The 20,183-nt window shown below is 37.3% G+C and overlaps 1 protein-coding gene across 2 annotated transcripts; it reads left to right on the plus strand.

The window, feature by feature from the left end:
• Window positions 1–8,507: 8,507 nt before the first annotated feature.
• ZBTB14 (zinc finger and BTB domain containing 14) lies at window positions 8,508–14,705 on the plus strand. 2 transcript variants are annotated; one of them, XM_015819005.1, is made up of 3 exons: window positions 8,508–8,620; window positions 11,813–11,888; window positions 12,513–14,705. In XM_015819005.1, the coding sequence occupies exons 2-3, from the start codon at window positions 11,886–11,888 to the stop codon at window positions 13,854–13,856; spliced, it is 1,347 nt and encodes a 448-aa protein (XP_015674491.1). In that variant the 5' UTR covers window positions 8,508–8,620; window positions 11,813–11,885; the 3' UTR covers window positions 13,857–14,705. The 2 variants fall into 2 exon arrangements, with proteins under 2 accessions (XP_015674491.1, XP_015674490.1); XM_015819004.1 differs by lacking the exon at window positions 8,508–8,620 and adding an exon at window positions 11,288–11,445.
• The last annotated feature ends 5,478 nt before the right edge of the window (window positions 14,706–20,183 follow it).

Below are 20,183 nucleotides of genomic sequence, written 5' to 3' on the forward strand. Positions count from 1 at the left end.
AGTCACGACACGTCATGTAATGTTGCGAGTTTGATACCCTTGTCATAAACTGTTGGGCGCAATATGCTGATACTGTAAACGGCCCAGAGAGAGCTGTAAAACACTATGGGCAGTATATAAGTCTAAGTCAGGGGTCTTCAAACTTGTCCCTTTTATGACTTGTGGACTTCAACTCCCAGAATTCCTCAACCAGCATGTCTGGCTGAGGAATTCTGGGAGTTGACGTCCATAAGTCATAAAAGGGGCAAGTTTTAAGACCCCTGATCTAAGTGCTATTGCTACTGCTGAAACTTTTAATAGTTATTTTTCATAATACATGGATTACTCATGTCTTTAAAATTAGTAAAAAAAATAATTGATACTTAGTTCATTCCGCACATTCTCCAAAAGTTTCAATATGTCATTTTTAAAGATCTAGCTATATATATTTAATGACATAATTGTAAACATTTTACAAAGGATCAAATTCTACTTAACACAATTCACAAGAAAAGCCCATTTTAATAGATTTGAGAGTATCCATTATTCTCAAAAGCCTTTAAATCAAAGAATAAGTCATTTGGATGTTATTTAAATTAAACAATTTGTATTGGAGTTTACTCTATTGTGTCCAAAGCTTATTTAGTCAAAGTATTATAAATTAAGGTTTCGCTGTACTTGTAAGTAAACAAGCAAATAATTGTGTTTTATTAAAATTATTGCTATAAACCCATAAATATCCCTCTTTGAAGATACTAGGAGTTATCCTACCCGACATACTATTATAATTTTGGGTTCAATGCTCATCTAATCATTTTTAATTTTTTCTTGCTTTGGGCTTCATATTTGTGCATGATGTTCACTCTTTGCAGCACAGTCATCTTATTTTCCACAATCAAAAATCAATCTCTTTATCCTAATCTACTTGTAGTATATTGAAATAAAGTACCCAAATATACACCAGGATCTTTGTTATTAGTATTGCCATAATAAAATAAGGACTTTGATAAAGAGAAAAAAAGTGTTTTTCAAATAATAAAGGTGTTGTCTTTTGAATTTGGAATAAAGGAGCTCTACCTGAAGCTTTGTGTCTGAGTGTTGAAATATTCCTTCCATTCTAAGAACAAAAACTCTTTAAAAAACATTTCAAGGAACGTCAATATAGCTGCAGTCCCTTATTTCTCTCTTCAAGGCCTCAGTAATAGTGGTAGTTCATGTTGTATACTGCTAAAACTCAAATTGAAAAAATAGGCCTAAGCACTAAAATTTTTAAACAATTTTAAAACAATAAAAGTCTTCATAGAACACATTAAGTTGAAAAAAAGTATTCAGATAACCATTAGTTAGTAACAGATTCACAAAAGGAGAGGTCTTTTCTATTTGTGTAAATAAAATCTAGTTTGGTCAGCCAAATGTAGGGGAAACAGATCAATAACCTAATATTCCATTCAATATCTAAATTGTTTAATTCTTAAAAGTTTCATTTTTAAAAAAAATAAAAAATAAAAGTCTTGACTTTCTGAATACCTCAGGGTAGTTTCTGTAGGATCAATTTGTTCTTTCCTGATATTTTTGCTTGGCCCTAAGGAGTGGCTGAAGGCTAGGTTAAAGAATGAAAGGGTTTGGTGTTGTTTTTTGATTATATAAGTGATAATGTTACGAGATGTGAAGTACACATGCACTCTGGTTAAGCTGAAACAAGGATGAAAAATAGTTCAATCAAATACTCCAAACTAGTCCAATTACAGTACTTGGGAGAATTGGAAGATTGATTGCTACTGCTTGAAACAGGCAAGGATGTTTTCATATTCAGAACAAAATCCTGAAATTTGTTTTGTACCTGGAACACTCAACCCATATAACAAGCTTTATTTAATTTAAAATATGCTGAAGAAAGGCTACCTTGAAGTGACTGGAGCAGTTAATTGCTAAATTATACCAGCAAAATGCATATCCAAGATTGGTCTTTCCAGAAACTAGAAATCATGGTTCATATAATAAAGTTATAGCCACATTAGTAATTTTGCAAGGCAAGAAACAGTATCGTTATGACTGTTAAGTGTTGCAACAGATATACTGAAAGACTATAATTCTAACTACATGATTAAGAAATATGCTATAATGAACATAAACACTTAAAATGTATCCAACTGCTGTACTATATATGGAACACTTTCCTTCAAAGGGATGAACATGATAAGAATGCTAGGAAAAGCAAATTAACTGGTTTAGAAAAACCAAATGGTTTTCTCTACTAGAATAAGCATAAAATGCAGAATGACAATTCAGTGTTGGTGAATTTGCTTTTTGTTGGAAGGGTTGCAAATACTGTGGAAGAAAAAAATAAAAAGTTATTGCCTATTTGCAACAATTGCATTTTGTCTGTTTTTTGTTGGTATAGAGTCCACACCATACAAAGTAACTAAAACAAGATCAACCTTGTTTGAAGTCATTATACATAGCAGTATACAGGGTGTAATATTTATAGAGGAATCCTAATTTCAGAAAAATCAACTTCAGTTGTGCTTCATTAAGATAAAAAGATGACAGTGCCATTGTTAAAGGGGAATTTGGTAGAATTACTGAATATGTAAACACATAGATGCTATAGCAAGGAAGACCCGGCAACCTATGGAAAAAAAATTCTGCCTTACAGAAAGAATTGTTTTCATTGCACAAATCCCATATATAGTTGCACATTATACATCTGAATGCCTTTTTGTTTGCTGGCAAGCACTCTTAGACCCGTGGTGGCGAACCTATGGCATGCAGGGCACACGTGGCATCACCCCAGTCCTAGGCCTTCAGCTGGGCTGGGTTTTATAAAACCTTCATTTTAGGCCTCCGCTGCCATGTGCAAAAAAAAAAAAAAGTTCAATCAATCAACCAATTTCAACTTCTCGTGGGAAAAAAAAGATCTCACAAAGTTGGGATTGATTGATTGAATTTTTTAGTCCCACCCAGTCTGCCGTTACCACCGCAGCCATGCCCACCCAGTGGTCCACGCCCACCCGGCACCCGACAATACATAAGTGGGTTTTGGGTTGCAGTTTGGACACTCGGTCTCTAAAAGGTTTGCCATCACTGCTCTAGACAATAGTGGCCCCCCAAAAAAGTTTTCGTACATGGTTTCTACCAGAATTCCAGAGATTGTCCCAAACATGTTTTTTCAAAAGGCAACTGGACTTTGTTTTTTCCTTGAAGATGTTTCTCTTCTCATTCAAGAAGCTTCATCAGTTCTGATTGAATGGTGGGGAATGGGAGGATTTATATTCTTCTATATCTTCCCATTCCCCACCATTCAGTCATAACTGAAGAAGCTTCTTGATTGAGTAGCAAAACATTTTCAAGAAAAAAAACGAAGAAAGTCCAGTTACCTTTTGAAAAGCACCTTTGGGAAAACCATGACCTGGATGACTGAGAATCTCCATAGACATTCTTAATTATTTGCACTTCTAGAATGTTGATTTTCCAGCAGGTCAACAGTATCACCTGATTGTGTTCCCTGAGGATTCAAATTTGTATTTTTTTTCTCTGAAGAGAATATAGATATTAAATTAAACCCTGTAGGTTCATGAATTCTGAAAATTATATGAAACAGTCATGTTGGTATGACTAGAATTCCTGTCAAAACCCTCAGTACTCAGAAATAACCTATATCAGTGATGGCAAACCTTTTAGAGACCGAGTGCCCAAAAACTGGCCCTGCCCCTGCTCCACCCCCTGCCCTGCCCCCACTCTGTCCCCCATCCCCCACTTCGCCTGCCCGCACTCCCCCATCCCCCACTCACCGCCTCCAGGGCCCACCGCAGATCGCCCAGGCAGCCCAGCAGTGCTACGGTGGTCACGCCCTCTGCCCGCGCCCCGCAGCATCAACTGCATGATGGGGTGTGAGGGCAGAGTCTTGTCTACGCTGCCTGGCTGCCATGTCCTTGGCTGTGCTGCTCCGTGTGGGCCACGCTTGGGGGCGACTCTCCTTCAGGGGGGCTGCTGGAAAGGGGGTTGCGGGGGGAGGCGAGGCTGGGGCAGCGGCACGTGTGCCCACAGAAAGGGCTCCGAGTGCCGCCTCTGGCACCCGTGCCATAGGTTCGCCACCACTGACCTATATAGTTGATACAATTACATTCCCAATACCCAGATCATATTTTGGTAAAAACTAATAAAGTAACTTATGATAATCTAGAGTGTTGATTACTGTAGTCACAGCTGTGGTGACAAAGATCTAACAGAATTCCCAAGGTACACAATAGAGAAAACATGGATTGCAATATCCAGATCAGTGAAGAAACTCAAAGAATAATGCTTTTGAAAGCATCTGGGTTAAAATAACACTAGTATTATTGCTAACATCTGCTTTTGATAAAAAATGTGAATGTTTTCCAAAAGCAAACTACAAATATGTCAAAAATACAGGAGTTAGTAATGATCAGAAATTTTAAATAATTTAAATAAACTTCCTGCCCTTTCTTGTTGAGAATTTTCTCCATCAGCTATCCTTAATTTGATTTTAACCAGTAAGGACAGTAGATGAAACAGAAATAGAGGGAACTATGGAGGAAGCTGTGTATATACAGCTGGATTTCTTGATAGGGAATCCAAAGCTGAGTACCGTTGAACTTTGGACTTCATTTAAAGCAATGATTCCATGGCAGTGGTAGGTAATGGGAAGAGAAATCTAAGATGGGTAGGATTTAATTTAAAAATGAGATACTAAAAGTTCAATGGCAAATTATCCAATGGAAAAAATGGTATACAGCAGAAGCCAATCTGGCTACACAAAATTCTTAAATGAAATGCTCAACATATGAATGAGATGAAAAGTGGGATAGTTCACCAAAGAAAGAATGCAGGATTCTCTAGATTTGGAGAGAGTGTCATGAAAACTAAAGTTCAACAAAGGATGCTAAAAACAACAAAGAGGAAAAGAAAATATATAATATATGCTACAGCACAGGAAAAGTGCAGAAGGGTAGCAATGAATAAAGATGAGACTACTTTTTGCATTCTTTTGTTCAGTACCATAAAATGCTGCTTGAAGGAGTAGGACTGCAGCTCGGCCATATGAAAAAACATATACCTGCTGCCCATGATTAACTTAAATCTCCAGGATTAGATGCATCCTGTCCAAATGAAGAGGAAGCTGGACAGCCATATTGATATGGGCAAGAGAGTTGTACAAATTCTTTCTTTTCATTTTAGGTTTAGAAATCTTACTTAGGATATTACACCTAATCTTATTTTTAGGTATTATATCTTGTTTTTTTTCTCCTGTTCAATTGTGTCTGATTCTGGGAGAATGTCGTAGAAGTCCTTCAGTTTTTTTGGCAAGAACTTTCAGAAGAGCCATTGCCTGTTTCATATGACAGAGAGAAAGTGATTAGTCCATGATCATCCCACTGGCTTTGTGCCTATGTGAGATTAGAACAGTTCCCCCAGTTTCCAGCCTAATGCCTTAATCACTATACCACACTGGCTTTCATATATTACTTACACTTTATTTTTCTTTTGTGCAAGAGAATCACTGACAGAAAAATAAAGCCATGACTGATAAGATTTCAGTCAACTGTTACCAATTTTATGTGTTTGCGTCATAGAATTAATTAAAGATAGCCTCATAGAATTAATTTTGCACAACTTTCTAAACAAATTTTGCATGACATATTGAACTGCAAACTAAACACAGTTTAGTTTAACATAATTGTATCAGATAAACCAAACTTCTGTGGTCAATTCATGTTTCAGCAGGCAGGACTGGCCTAGGGGGTATTTTAATTGGTTTTAACAAAATTTTAATAGAGCGGCCAATTCAAATATTTATTTTTAATTATTTTAGATTTGTATTTGGTATTATGTGGGATTGTTTTAAACTGGCTGTAAGCCGCCCTGAGTCCTCCGGGAGAAGGGCGGGGTATAAATGAAATAAATAAATAAATAAATAAACACAGTGGGGAAAGAAAGAAACAAAATACAAGACCAGTCACAAAACACACACTGCCATACATCAAAGCATTTCAGAAGCTGTAGAACACAGCTTCCGAGATCTGCAAGTGGGCATCGCACACTGCCCAGAGGCTACCATAGGAAGACAAATTATGCATTGCAAAGATAGCCCTTAGGTGAGATATATTTCCAATGTAATCTACCAAATCCTCTGCATGGATTGCCCCTGTGACTATATAGGTCAGACAGGGAGGAAGCTAACCACCAGTTTGCAAGAACACAAGCGAGCGGTAAGATGAGGAGACCAGAACTCATTGGTAGCCTCACACTGCAGTGAACAAGGACACATATTTACTTTTGCAGCTACTAAGATTGTTGGAAGAGCAGACACAAAAACAGCCAGGGAAGTGATTGAAGCCTGGGAAACAGGTCCCTCGTCATTCAACCAGAATACTGATTTACTAGTACTATCAAGCACTTAGAAGGCAGCAAATGACAGCTAATGACTTAAAAGCCAGCCATCAACACACCCCAATCAACATCTAAAAAGCCACTTACAACAGGCACTATAAATACCACACAGAGAAGAGCACACACCCTGCTAGAGAGAAGTGCCCTGAAGATGGGCTCCAATACAAGTCCGAAAGCTTGGAAGACAAAATCTCTGATACCAGTGACTGACCCAGATTGGATCCTGCAACATTATCCTGGGACGAGTATATTCGCCTTCATTCGTCAACTCATTATCTTTAGTTATTTATAATCAGTGCTTTTTTTGTTAAAAAAAAAAAAAAAGTGCCGGAACTCACACATGTCATACAACCCACCTTGCCTACCCTACAAGGTTCCATCCCAAAAAGGTGCCGGAACTCCGTTCTGGGTGTTCTATGACAAAAAAAAAGCCCTGTTTATAATCACTTCTAGGATAATAATTTTCCCAGAATGGCTTAATGTAAACTATTTGACTAAACCATGACTATAATTAATCAATATAAATTCAAAGCGCCTGAAGGTAGGACAAGAAGCAATGGATGGAAACTAATCAAGGAGAGAAGCAACCTAGAACTAAGGAGAAACTTCCTGACAGTGAGAACAATTAACCAGTGGAACAACCTGCCTCCAGAAGCGGTGAATGCTCCAACACTGGAAGTTTTTAAGAAGAGACTGGACAGCCATTTGTCCGAAATGATATAGGGTTTCCTGCCTGAGCAGGAGGTTGGACTAGATGACCTCCGAGGTCCCTTCCAACTTTATCATTATCATTATCATTATTATTATTATTATATATTAAAAAAATAATGTATAAAGACCTCAAGCACCTGTCAGCCAGGGCAGTAGTGACAATGCCTGTTTGAGAAGGGACACAGTTCCTCGCCTTCTTTCCTTTAATCAGAACCCCCCCTCCCCCGCCAATATCAGTTTATGAATCAGGGTGTCACGGAGAGCCAGAACCCTGGATAGCAAAGTTAGCCATCAGCAAGCAAACCTATTGGCCGAACATGGCTCTTTTCACTAGAAAGCCTCTGTCCCAGACCCATCTTCTCAGCGCCGGCCCCATCTTGGGTGGAGAACCTCTTACCTCAACCGGGAGAGGGAATGTGGGGGGGGATAAAGAAATAAATGGGGGGGGGGGATTTAATAAATAAAAAAATAAATTTAATAAATAAAAAATAAAAATATTATGGGCAGGACAGTCACTATTTCAGCCTCAGCATTTCCCATTATTTTTGTTCCCAGCGTGGAAATGGAATATTCCGGTCCTTCAAATTAGCAACGACACGGAACAGCACGCGCAGCTTGAAGGAAGGTGGAAACTGTCCCTTTTCATTTTTTTTTATTATTCGTAAAATGTAACTGATACGTAATTGGGATCTAAGCGTCCGTCAGAAAGAAATTCTTTCTCGGCAAGTAATTTAATGCGTGGAAAGACGAGCCAAGGAGATGCCTCCTTCCGCGGCAGCAGAACGAAAGCAGCTAATCCGGAATCCACAGTCCTGCCGACCGCTTCCATCTCGCGCGCGGCCCCGACCGCAGCGACCAAGAGCCAGAAGCGGCTTCAGCCGAGGACGCGCGAGCCCGGGAAGAGCGGCAGAGCAATGCAGGCGCGCCTTCCTCCTCCTCCCCTTCCAACAGCCGACGTCGCCGCCGCCGCCGAGCTCCTTCGCCTCTTTAGAAAGATCCCCGCAGTGCCCGCCCTTTCCCCGCGGGGGGCGCGCCCTGCTCGCATCGCGCATGCACGTTCCCGCCTCCGGCGCGCCTCGCGCGTGCGCGCGCAGGAAAACTGAATGCTCGTGCAGGAAGCGGCGGTAACGGCTGGAGACGCGCGCCATTCCCCCTACGTCCCCCCCATCCCCAAATCCTTGCTCGGACCAAGCACTCCCGCCACCATAACCCAACCTCCCCCCGCTTCCCGGAGCCTCCGCGCGAAGCGCAGCCCGGCAGGTAAGTCGGACGAGCATCTGCGCGCGCACTCGAGGCTCGACTGCTGCAGCAGAACCCGGAGGGAGGCGGGGAGGTGCACTGGAGAGGTTCCGTCGCGCGCCGCCCCTCGCTGCTCTTCCTGCGCGCGCCGTTGGGTCTCGGGCCTGGAAGGCTGCCTCGGCGCTACTGGAACCGCCGCCGTCTCCTTTACCGGAGCAGGAGGATGCCGGAGATGGCGCAGTCCCGTGCAGCGCGGCGGCAGGCAAAGGCTCGCTCCGCGGTAAATGAATGCTTGCAGTCCGGCAGCGCCGCCCATTCGTTAACGCTGGGGAGCGCGAGCGAGGGAGCGAGCTCTTCCGCGGGATTTAGCGGCTGGGGGAGGGGGGTGGAATGGAAGGCTGTTTTTTTTTTTTCTTCGCTCCCGCGCGCGCGGGCCTTCCTGAACTCCGCCTCCTCGGTGAAGGGAGGGGATGGGGGAGTCGCGCGTGAGGGATCTGTGTGCACTTCGCTTAGCTGCAGCCCCGTCTCAGCGGGGCACAGTCGTAAGGCCTTTTGCACGGGCACTAGCACGCATGCACCGACCGTGCACGTTTCTTACATGGTTACTCGCACGGAGCCGCCAGTGTTACTTTTTTTTTCCCCCCCTACAAAACGTGCACGTTAGAATTCCATGCTCTTTTCTACATATAGCGAAAGATCGCCATAGGCTCAGTATGAAAAAAAAAAAAAACTGACTTGGAAATTGGTGTCGTTTTGGTGGTAGTCGTTTTGATTTCCCCATAAGACTTCAGACCATTTATGTCAAGAGATTTTGTTCGTTCGTTTTATTAGTGCTTATACTAGTCGTTACAAGAAAAGCTTTCTTTAAAAACATCACTGTTAACTTAGATCGGATCCGAAAGCTAATTAGCAAATTTCAGGAGTCATCCATAAAGTCGAATATATTTAATGTGTTCTGAGAAGATAATGTTTTGGAATTCAGTGTTGAAACGTAATTCCAATTTTATCTTACAATAAGCTTTAGGACTTGCTTTTTGATTGATATATGCATAGAATTGTTCTATTATTCTTAGTTTAGTTCTTTTGGCTTCACAAATTAAAAAAAAATAAATCTCTGGATTATCTGTTTCCATGGTGAATTTGTTATCAGGAAAGACAGTTTAGAAAATAATACTTCCTAACACTGTTTTAGAAAACAAAATATTATTATTATTATTATTATTTTAATCTTTTTTAATATAGTACATATTCAGCAGACTGTCATTTTTATATACTATGGATCTACATTCTATACAATATATACACTATGTACATTCGATCTAACCCACAATAACCTAATTTACACAATAACCTTATGTATATTTCCAATTTTTATTTCTATTGTCTATCCAATTATACCAATTTTCCCAAACCGCATAAAATTCCGAATCATCTTTTTCTTTTAATTCTAAGGTGAGTTAGAAAACAAAATATTAATTATTGAGGAAATCCCCATGTACCTTCTAGATTTATCAAGAAGTTAGCTAAAGGATGATAGAATTCATATGTCCCCTAAAATTAAAGAAAATGTTATGCATGGCATTCTCTGTTTCCAGAACATTCAGTGGTAACATTCTGTCTAGGCATTCAGAATGCACAATAAAAGGACCTGCATATTGTACAGTCTTCATGAATTCTTGAGTGACTAGAGGCCCAATCAAGATTTTATCTCTCATGATGAATCTCTGTGAGCATAGAATCCTTTTTGTATGCACTAAAGGCACAAAAAAGTATCTGACTCAACTTCCAGTAAAGAAAAATAGCATATCATTGTATGCCCTTTTATGTTCTTTAGTTGTTTTGCATATTCTGAAGCTTGTTCACTGCTCCAAGCAAAAGTGAAATCAGAGAACTGGTTCTCTCCCCCCCCAGCAAAAAAATACAGCATTGAACCAGTTGGTTTTCAATCCATTATTATAGTCCAGATTTATTTATAGAGTAAACTGCATGTCTGTACATGAATTTTAGTCAATTCTTGCTCATAATAGCAACCACTGTTTTATACTGGATGTCTGAATAGGAAACTTGTATATGTGAACCAGGATGGTTCTTGATTTACAAATCCTAATTTAGAATAATAGTAATTGGATTATCAGATAAGCTAGGATCAATACTTTTAGATGAGAAATTCTGGAGTATGTAGGAAAGAGCAAAAATGTGAATGCAAAAAGTGCCAAACATAGCTTTCTGTTAACCAGGATCCTACTTTATGACTTTTATAGGCCTGGCTATTGGTTAACTATTGTGCTAATATGAATAGGCCAATCCTAAACTCTTAAAGGAAAAAAAGCTTTGGAGGCAATTAAATTCATCGAAGAAAAGTGTTTGGTAAAAAATGTTGAAAAACTGAGCAACTTTCAGTCCCTTTGTGAGATCACACTGTTGATCAGTTTCTTGCTTTAGACAAATGTGTGGATGATTGCAAGCACCTGTGTCTAATTGGTAATAAAAAATGCACTTATTTTTCTAATTCAAAAGGAATTTCCAATTGCTGACAGTCCTCCACAACAGATTAAAGTGCTGTGGATAACATCACCTGGAGCAGTAAGGGAGATGTTTATTTTGCATTTTGGGAGAAAATACAATGAAAAGATATTCAAAGTATTTATGAGGGAAAATATCTGCCCAAGATGACCCCTGTGCTAATGACACTAAGTAGCATTAGCACAGAGAAATAAATAACTTGCTTTGAAACTGTGAAATAAATAGAATCTAAAACCACAGCTTTAGCAAAAGTGCTGTGATTAATTTTTATTTTCTAACTCTGTGCAATATATCAACTTTTGTTAGGTGGCTATCAGTAAAATTAGAATAAAAGTGTTGTACAATAATAGAAAGAATATCGACTCAACATAAGATAATTTCTGTTGTATTTTCTACCAGTTTGCCACATCCATTAAATGAATCACTACAGAATCACTAAAAGATGGTGTTAAATTTAGAGAAGCCACAAGAAATCTGGAGAGGAGGTTCCATTCAGAAAACAATCATGTGGACCATAACCAGCAACAAAAGTTGCGAGTCTTTCAAGTTTCCTTTCTTGCTACACCTTTGTCCTTTTCCTGGGTAGGTCATTGTGTTTCCAGACAATGTATAGGCCTGTAATTGCCCATTATTATTTTGTTGTTAAAAACCAAAACTTATAGGCCTCAGACACGTCTTTCAGAAGAAAGATTAAACTTAACTCATTTTACAGTTAAAATGCTTTTTGAAAAATGTACTGTCAATGGTACAAAAAATCTGGTGGGAGCATTTCCACCATTTGGGATACCTTAAGTTTGGGAAATAGGCTTTGGATCCAGGGATTCTAATTCCTGCCCAGTCTTCCCAGTCATAAACGTATTGTGTGACCCTGAGCTAGTGATCTAACATAACTCACAGGATTTATGAGGGTGAATTTTTTTCATAGATTTGTTATTGTTTTCTTTTTCAGGTGCAGGGAGCCCAGGATAAGAATCTGCTTTCAAAACATTGCTCAGATACTAAGGAAAGATTTTTCCTTGTTCATGGTATATTCTTTGTTTACATTTCCTTTTTTGTCTCAGTAAACCATTTTATTCTCTAGTTATTATAAATAATTATGAGGAATAAAGGGGAAATCTTGGTCTTGTGTATATGCTTTCCTTTTACTTAATGGTTTCTGCTTTATCTCCTGGTTAAATACAGTTTTTCTCTCTGTATTAGTTTTTTTCAAATATGTTTTGTTTTGTTTTGGGATTTTTTTTGCTTTAGCTCAGATGAAAGAAGGAATAATATATTCTGGTTGAACCTGATAAAAGAGAACTCTGGTCAAAGGCTGTAATATTTATATTATTTATAAGATTGGACAACCATTTGTCTGAAATGGTATACAGTTTCCTGCCTAAGCAGGAGGTTAGACTATACCTCCAAGTCTCTTCCAACTTTGTTATTCTATTCTATTCTATTCAGATCTGTAGTTAATTAGAGAAAAATACACTTTTTCTCATGAAATGTATACAGTAATGGGTAATCCACTTTGCATCCATAGCTCCTTTGAAGCTTTCTCATTTACTTTAAAATGTTCATCAGCTTAATATACATTCAAATGTGAATATTTTTTTAATAATACCTTGATTTTCTTAGAGTAACTTAAATAACTTTGTTTTTTCTAGGAGTTTTTCATCAGTATGTCTGAAACCATTAAATATAATGACGACGATCACAAAACTGTGTTTCTGAAAACATTAAATGAGCAACGATTGGAAGGAGAATTTTGTGACATAGCTATTGTTGTAGAAGATGTAAAATTCAGGGCACACAGGTGTGTTCTAGCTGCTTGTAGTACCTATTTTAAAAAACTTTTCAAAAAACTGGAAGTTGACAGCTCATCTGTAATTGAAATAGATTTCCTTCGATCTGATATATTTGAGGAAGTGCTCAATTATATGTACACAGCCAAGATTTCGGTTAAGAAAGAAGACGTCAATTTAATGATGTCATCTGGTCAGATTCTTGGTATTAGATTTTTGGATAAACTTTGTTCTCAAAAACGGGATGTATCAAGCCCAGAAGACAATTCACAATCAAAGAATAAGTATTGTCTTAAAATAAATAGACCAATTGGGGAGTCTAATGATAACCAAGACGATGAGGTTGAAGAAATTGGTGATCATGATGATAGTCCATCAGATATGACAATGGAAGGAACTCCTCCTAGTCAAGAGGATGGTAAATCGCCAACTGCTACCTTAAGAGTTCAGGAAGCAATTCTGAAGGAGCTAGGGAGTGAAGAGGTTCGAAAAGTGAACTGCTATGGTCAAGAAGTAGAGTCTATAGAGTCTGCTGAAACTAAAGAATTAGGATCACAGACTCCTCAGGCTCTAGCATTTAATGATGGCATAAGTGAAGTAAAGGATGAACAGACACCAGCATGGACAACAGCAGCTGGAGACATGAAATTTGAGTATTTGCTTTATGGTCACAGGGAACAAATTGCATGTCCAGCATGTGGCAAAACATTTTCTGATGAAGCACGATTGAGAAAACATGAAAAGCTCCATACAGCGGATAGGCCCTTTGTTTGCGAAATGTGCACTAAAGGCTTCACAACTCAAGCCCACTTGAAAGAGCATCTAAAGATCCACACAGGCTACAAGCCATATAGCTGTGAAGTATGTGGAAAGTCTTTTATTCGTGCACCAGACCTAAAAAAGCACGAGAGGGTTCACAGTAATGAAAGACCATTTGCGTGTCACATGTGTGACAAAGCTTTTAAGCATAAGTCCCACCTGAAAGATCATGAAAGAAGACATAGAGGGGAGAAACCTTTTGTCTGCAGCTCTTGTACTAAAGCATTTGCCAAAGCATCTGATTTAAAGAGACATGAGAACAATATGCACAGTGAAAGGAAGCAAGTAACCACAGCCAGTGCCCTCCAAAGTGAAACTGAACAATTACAGGCAGCTGCCATGGCTGCTGAGGCAGAACAGCAACTTGAAACTATAGCTTGTAGCTAAAAACAGGAGGGGCCATATGCTGAAATATGTTTGGATCGAAAAACTCACTACTGAGCAAAGTATTTTTAGTGTGATTTAGAAAGTAGAAATATAGTTGCAGTATGCAGGAAAAAACTCATATCAAGCATGGATAAGACCTTAATCAAGGCATCCGTCCAGTTGGATATAATTTTTTTAGAAGTCAGACTCTAGCTGTGTTTTATTCCTCTCTTTAAAGTGCTGGGTTTCAATGCATGCCTTGCCCCATTGGAATAAACTCTGCATGTGGAATGGAAGATGTTACACTCCGATGCTCAGTGAAATTAAGACTAAGTATTTGGACTTAAGCTACTTTTTTGTTTCATTGAATCCAGTTGCTTGGCACTTAATGTTTTTTATGATTTAGGAAGATCCTAAATTAGAAATTGTCAGCAATGGTAGGAAATTATAGGATGAGTTGCCAACTCGAAAATAACTACCTGTTAGAGATTCATTGCACTGCAAGTGCTATGTAGCTAAGCCTCATGAATTTCAGTAGAAAGTAGTACCATCTGAGTAAAGCAAGATTAGATTAATTCAAAATCTGTTGATTTCTTGGCCTACAAATTGTGCTGTTAGCAAACAGTTTAATAAATTATGTCTGCTATAACAGGTTTTTTTTAAAAAAATATGGGAAATTATGAGTTGGACTGAGTGCAAGAATTAATTTGAGGGGGTGAATGTATTAATTTCCAATGTTCTAATCAAAAGTAATGAAAATGTGATTAGGTTTCATATTGTATTTATTAGTTTGCAATTGTGTAGCTCCAGTTTAATCTATTGTCATTGTTAATACAAGGTGTATGAGCAGTAGAAGCTGTTGTGCTTCCCCCCCCCTTAAACTGGGTGGCAGTGGAGCTGCATGGAGCTCCTCATCAACAGATTATGATTTCAGATTTCAGAAGCAAAATGGCCAACTTTAAGTAGGGTGATTTTTTTTCCTCCTTCCCCTCTCCCATAGAAATCGAAATAGGAGATCTCGGGCCTGACATTACACCATGAAATTTAGGCCATTTTGTTATTTTAAATTGTATTTTTAAAAACCACAACACCTAATAAATTGATCATGCCTTTTCCATTGTCATTCCGCCATCTGGTAGCCTCTTGAAGCTCTCCTTATGAAGGAAATGACTCTTAAACCTCTGCCCATCTCTAATTAGATAATGACTAAAAAACATCCTGAAGTTTCTCTGTCTTTTCTGATCACTGTACTTTGCAGTCTTATTAACACATAATTTACACTAAGCATACTTACTTATACTTACGGAACTTGCTCATTGCAAGCATACACAGCATTCTATATAATATAATGCCTTTTTTATTTGAAGACATGGAACAAAGTGTGTTTTCATTATGAACCATGGACAAAAGTTTTCAGGAATGCATGATCCACTGGGAGATCTTGGCTAAATTAGAAATAAAGATTTCCTCTAAGATTCATAAACTGCAACCAAAATCATTCTGACTCTCTTCCTTGTCAGCATTTGGGTTTAGCAAATCTATTGATACGCACCTATCTAATACTGGCTTTTTGCTTTCTCTGCGCTGACAAAGAAAAGATTGTTGAATTGTCTGCAAATTCCTTTAATAATACTTAAGATATTTTTATTATTCGTTCCATATCATAAGAAATAAAAAGGACAATTGGGAGAAATGTAGAATTCAAGTGCAAATCCTCGCTTAATGAGATTATCCCAGGATTTGGGGGTATTTAGCAAGAATTAAAATTGTCACTATCGAGGCAGCATAATTATCAAGGGTTCATATTCTAGTGTAGATAGCAGAATGGAGTTTAGGCAGTTAAGTGTAATGAAGGAAAGATATAGAGAAGCTAACGTGACTTTGAAAATGATTGAAAGTAAATTCATTTCATTCGTTTCCAATTAACTAGAGTAAATTGTTAAGACTTATTTTTGCTGCTCCTGAACACTTGATAAGAATTAATTATAGTGCTCCTGATAGTTCGGAAAGTCAAAAAAGTTGAAATTAGGTTTGAATTGTTTCCAGGAGAAATCAGATTCAAAGATTCCAGCTTTGATTGCATGACATCTCTTTCAGTATGGAGGAGAATTCCTGAGCCCCAAATATAATGTTTAAATAGCATAGTGACAAATGTTGTCATCTCAGACCTTTGGTGACTTTTCCGTGAAACTTTGGAAAATTGGAATAATAGATTATGGTTTGGAAAAAACAACACAGAATAATATGGTTGCCACATTTGAGTGGAAGAATTTAGAATTAGACAATTGAATGTACTTTTTTCCTATTGTATTTGTTGCTCAAAAACTTTGTATCCCATTAGTGAACATAGCTCAGTCCTGCATGTGTTTACTCAGATGTCCCACAGAATAATTACTCCCAACATAATGTTACAGAATTGCAGCCTAAGACGATTCAAATAATTGTGTGATTTTGGGATTTATATTTTAATTCAAAAGTATCTTATTTGAAAGTAAGTCCTACTGACCTAAACTATGCTGCTTACTAATAAGTATGCTTGAGCTTGCAACTTAATGCCTGTGGTTTATAAGCAATTATCCTGCTTATCTTCACAAAATTACAGCCAGCTTTAGGGGACAGGATTCATATTTGTTTTTGATTATCTTTCAGAGAATGAAGTTATCTCTTGAAGTATTTATCCAAGGAATTAATAAAAGATGATGGGATATTTTCCATAGAAGAAAATGGTTACTGTAGCTGTGAAGTTCAATTTTTTACTTAGCCTACCAATTTCAAATTAATTTACTAGTCTAATTTAAAATAAAAGTAATTTTATTATTTCAGTTACAGGTTTCATTTGTAACAAATTAGAATGAGTTTTCTATGAAGCAAGAGGACATATGATAAGTTAAAAATCTTGAAAAACATTTCTCCACATATTTATACGTAATTGTTTTACATGTGTTAATACAACCCATTTTAAATGAAGTTGAACACAGATATGTTCTGACAGGAGTCAGATAAGTATTTATAAATTAATATGAGTCAAACATCTCTTACATTTCTATATAAAGCTAACATTTTAAACAATAATGTTGCATATAGCTATGGTCTTTGTTACAATGTCATTGTGAAATATTCATTGAATAGGCAACTTAAAGTTATATTTAAAATGCCAAAAGTTTGAAACATATCTTGTAAATAAAACTTGAATATTTTAGAATATATACAGATTGTGTGCCTTACATTTTCTAAGAACATCACTTCATTTTCTGTTTTGAATGTTTTCATAATACCTATTATGAATGCCTTACAGTATTTTAAATTTTTTAAAAAGAAATTGCTAGCCTCTTTAAGTTCTGATCTAAAGAGACATGAGAACAATATGCACAGTGCAGATTAGTAAAAATAATAACTCTGACAATAATTATTTATATCTAATTATTTCTGAAATAGGTCTTGCAAAATAGAAGTATGTGGGCAAGCTGAAGGTTCACCAGTTTAAACAGAAAATATGAATGTGCAAAATGTTCTTATATGGATCATTCTAGCTTTGGAACAGCCAATTTTGGAATTAGAACATTCTGTGCTGGAATGTTGGTATGCAACTTGCATAGATAAGCAAAAATATTGAAACTTAATGGGCTGGATCTATAATAGCTATTTTGCAAGCAGATAGCATTGGGTAATAAAGAGATATTCTACACTGGAGAAATGGAAAGGGGCAATCAATGTTGCAGCTATTCATGGATCTCTTCTACTTCAGAAACATTCCCAATTTTCCATAACATCTTTCAAGAAGGAAAGGCATCTGCAGGAAGAGGAAGAACACAGAAAGAACTCTTCTTTCATATGAATTGAACTCCACAAAGAAGAATTCTTGAACTGTTGTGATGATTAGTTCACAAAAACAGGAAACTTTGATCCTAGGAATTGTCTATTCATATTTACTTTGAAGAAAACACACTAAATTTAACTGCTTGTTTATAAGTAATGGTGCATAGGATTTTTCCAGCACATAGGAAAGTCTGTGTTTCTACTTCATTGTCAGATCTGCAAGTAATTCATTTTGGTTCATGAACAACCTCATATTGCATAACAATGTGCAATATGTTCTAAATACCTATGTGTTTTCTTCTTAATCACAATGAACTGCGACAATCGATTGCAAGCAAAATATTAGTTCAGAGACATTACATGTTTCAAAATGAATCCAAATACAAGTAGTCCTTGACTTACAACCGAAATTGGAACCAGAATTTCAGTTGTTGAGTGAAACCATAATTAAGACACTCACATGGCTGCTTTGCTCAACGACCACAATCCCAACATTTCCAGTTGTGCTCATTAAGCAATCTCCTGTATCATTAAGCTTATGGAGTGAGAGGTGCCTGCCAGGTTCAGTTTCCCTCCATGTACAGAACAAAGGTCCAGCAGGTTGCAGGAACAAAGCTGGACAGGATCTGAGCTCTATTTCTCCACCTCAGTGGACAAGTTCATCTCTTCTTGCGTAGAAGACACCTGCTCTGGTAGGCTGCAGGAATGGAGCTCTTTACAGGGTTGTAAAGCACCCTTTCCGAGTCTCATCACTTTGTATTGTTACGGCTTAAACAACCATTGTAAGTTGAGGACTACTTGTGTAGTGTATTCTGGTGATTTGAAAAATAGTGTTATCCTGTATCAGACTGCTTCTTAGAAGAAAGCAATTAGAAATGCCCCAACCCCACCTTTTTATGGACTGTGCTCATTGTTCAAAATTTCACTATAGAAGTATTCCATTAAAACCACGATCGTTGTATGTGATTTTTTTATCAGAAAATTTATTTTCTTTAAAAGTAAAGAGAAAATTCAGATTTGCTGGATCAGATCAAAATGCACTCACTTCAGTAGTAGCTGCCTCTACTCTTGGATAAGATACGCAGAATGAAATCGGCCCCAAACAATTTATTAATTAAGATGGATTCAGAGGAAATATGCTAATCTAGCCATTTTTATTTAAAATGAACCTTGTTCATTTGCCCTTTTAATCATTCAGAAATAATTTCCAATCAATTTAATTGAGTGAAGGATTTTTTTGTGATAATGTGACAGGGCATTAAATCACAATATAAATAGTACTAGACGAGCAGGAGACAGCAGTGGTAATAGACATAGGGTGCTGCCAAGTGACAGCAACTTTAGGGAGAAGCAGTATGAGAAGCTGGAGAAATATTGGGGCCTGAAAGAAGAACTACCAATAGAGAGGCTGTAGAGAGCAAAGGCCAAAGTAGTCCCAGTGATGGTAGGAGCACTTGGGGCTGTCACTCCTAAACTCCAACAGATCCTAGGAATAACATCAGAGCTCTCAGTACAGTACTGGGAACAGCTAATTTATTGTGCAGAAGACACATAACGACCGTAGGAGTGAAAAGGAAATTTTATATATTAATTTTGTTAATCTTTTGCAGCAAAAACAACAAATTGTATTTCAAAAACCCCATATTTCCCCATATTGATTTCTCTACAAAAGTTATTAATTAGAAATGTAATGACTTAATGTTTTTCTATATTTATGATATAATGTACAAGGAAATACCACAGAATTCAGTATACATGCAAAATACATGGGGCTATTTATTTAACTCTATTCTTTTCCAATATTACATCAAATATGCAGGAAGATGGAGAATAATTTATTTGCACATTTCTTGTGCACTTTAGTAGTTTCCAAAATGACTGAATATATTTTCAGATATTTTAAAGTAAACACTCTCTAGCTCTGGATACTGGCTGGGGTAGGTGATAGGCTGTTGAAATTTTAAACACTTAGAAATGACTAGGTTGCTCGTGCTTACTGACAAAAATCAGAAATACTGTATATATTTTATTAAGATTGTAAGGCTTTTAATGTGCTTTAAGATTAGGGGAAATTCCTAAACTTGTTATGATTTGAAGATGTTTGAATTTTGGGTAATAGGTGGCAAAATTATCAAAGAGTCATAAACTGTAATATAACTTACATATTAAGCAACCAACCAAACATGCAGCTTTTTATTCTCTGTCAGTCTCAGATACTCTGATATACAGCTGATTTTAGTGAGTGAAATCAATAACATTTTTAAGCCTTTGCATTTAGTCTCCTGACTAATGAAAAGTGCTAAGTTGGGCAGATCATACTGTGTGAGCAAAGTTCTGTCGTTATTTTGACAGAAAGTAATAATGGACTTGAAAAAGTAAATATGATCTGTTTAAAATGGTCACTTAAGGACTGTTTCTGTTCAACAAAAAGAATGATTTTTAAAAAAATATTTATAGGAATGATTTTGATTTTAAAGAGGCAAGTTTCTGTTTTCATTTTTACAGGGCAATCAGCTGAAAGTGGCATTTTTG

This window comes from Protobothrops mucrosquamatus, unplaced genomic scaffold, assembly GCF_001527695.2.
Source record: "Protobothrops mucrosquamatus isolate PMUCROS unplaced genomic scaffold, P.Mucros_1.0 scaffold842, whole genome shotgun sequence".
Lineage (NCBI taxonomy): Eukaryota > Metazoa > Chordata > Lepidosauria > Squamata > Viperidae > Protobothrops > Protobothrops mucrosquamatus.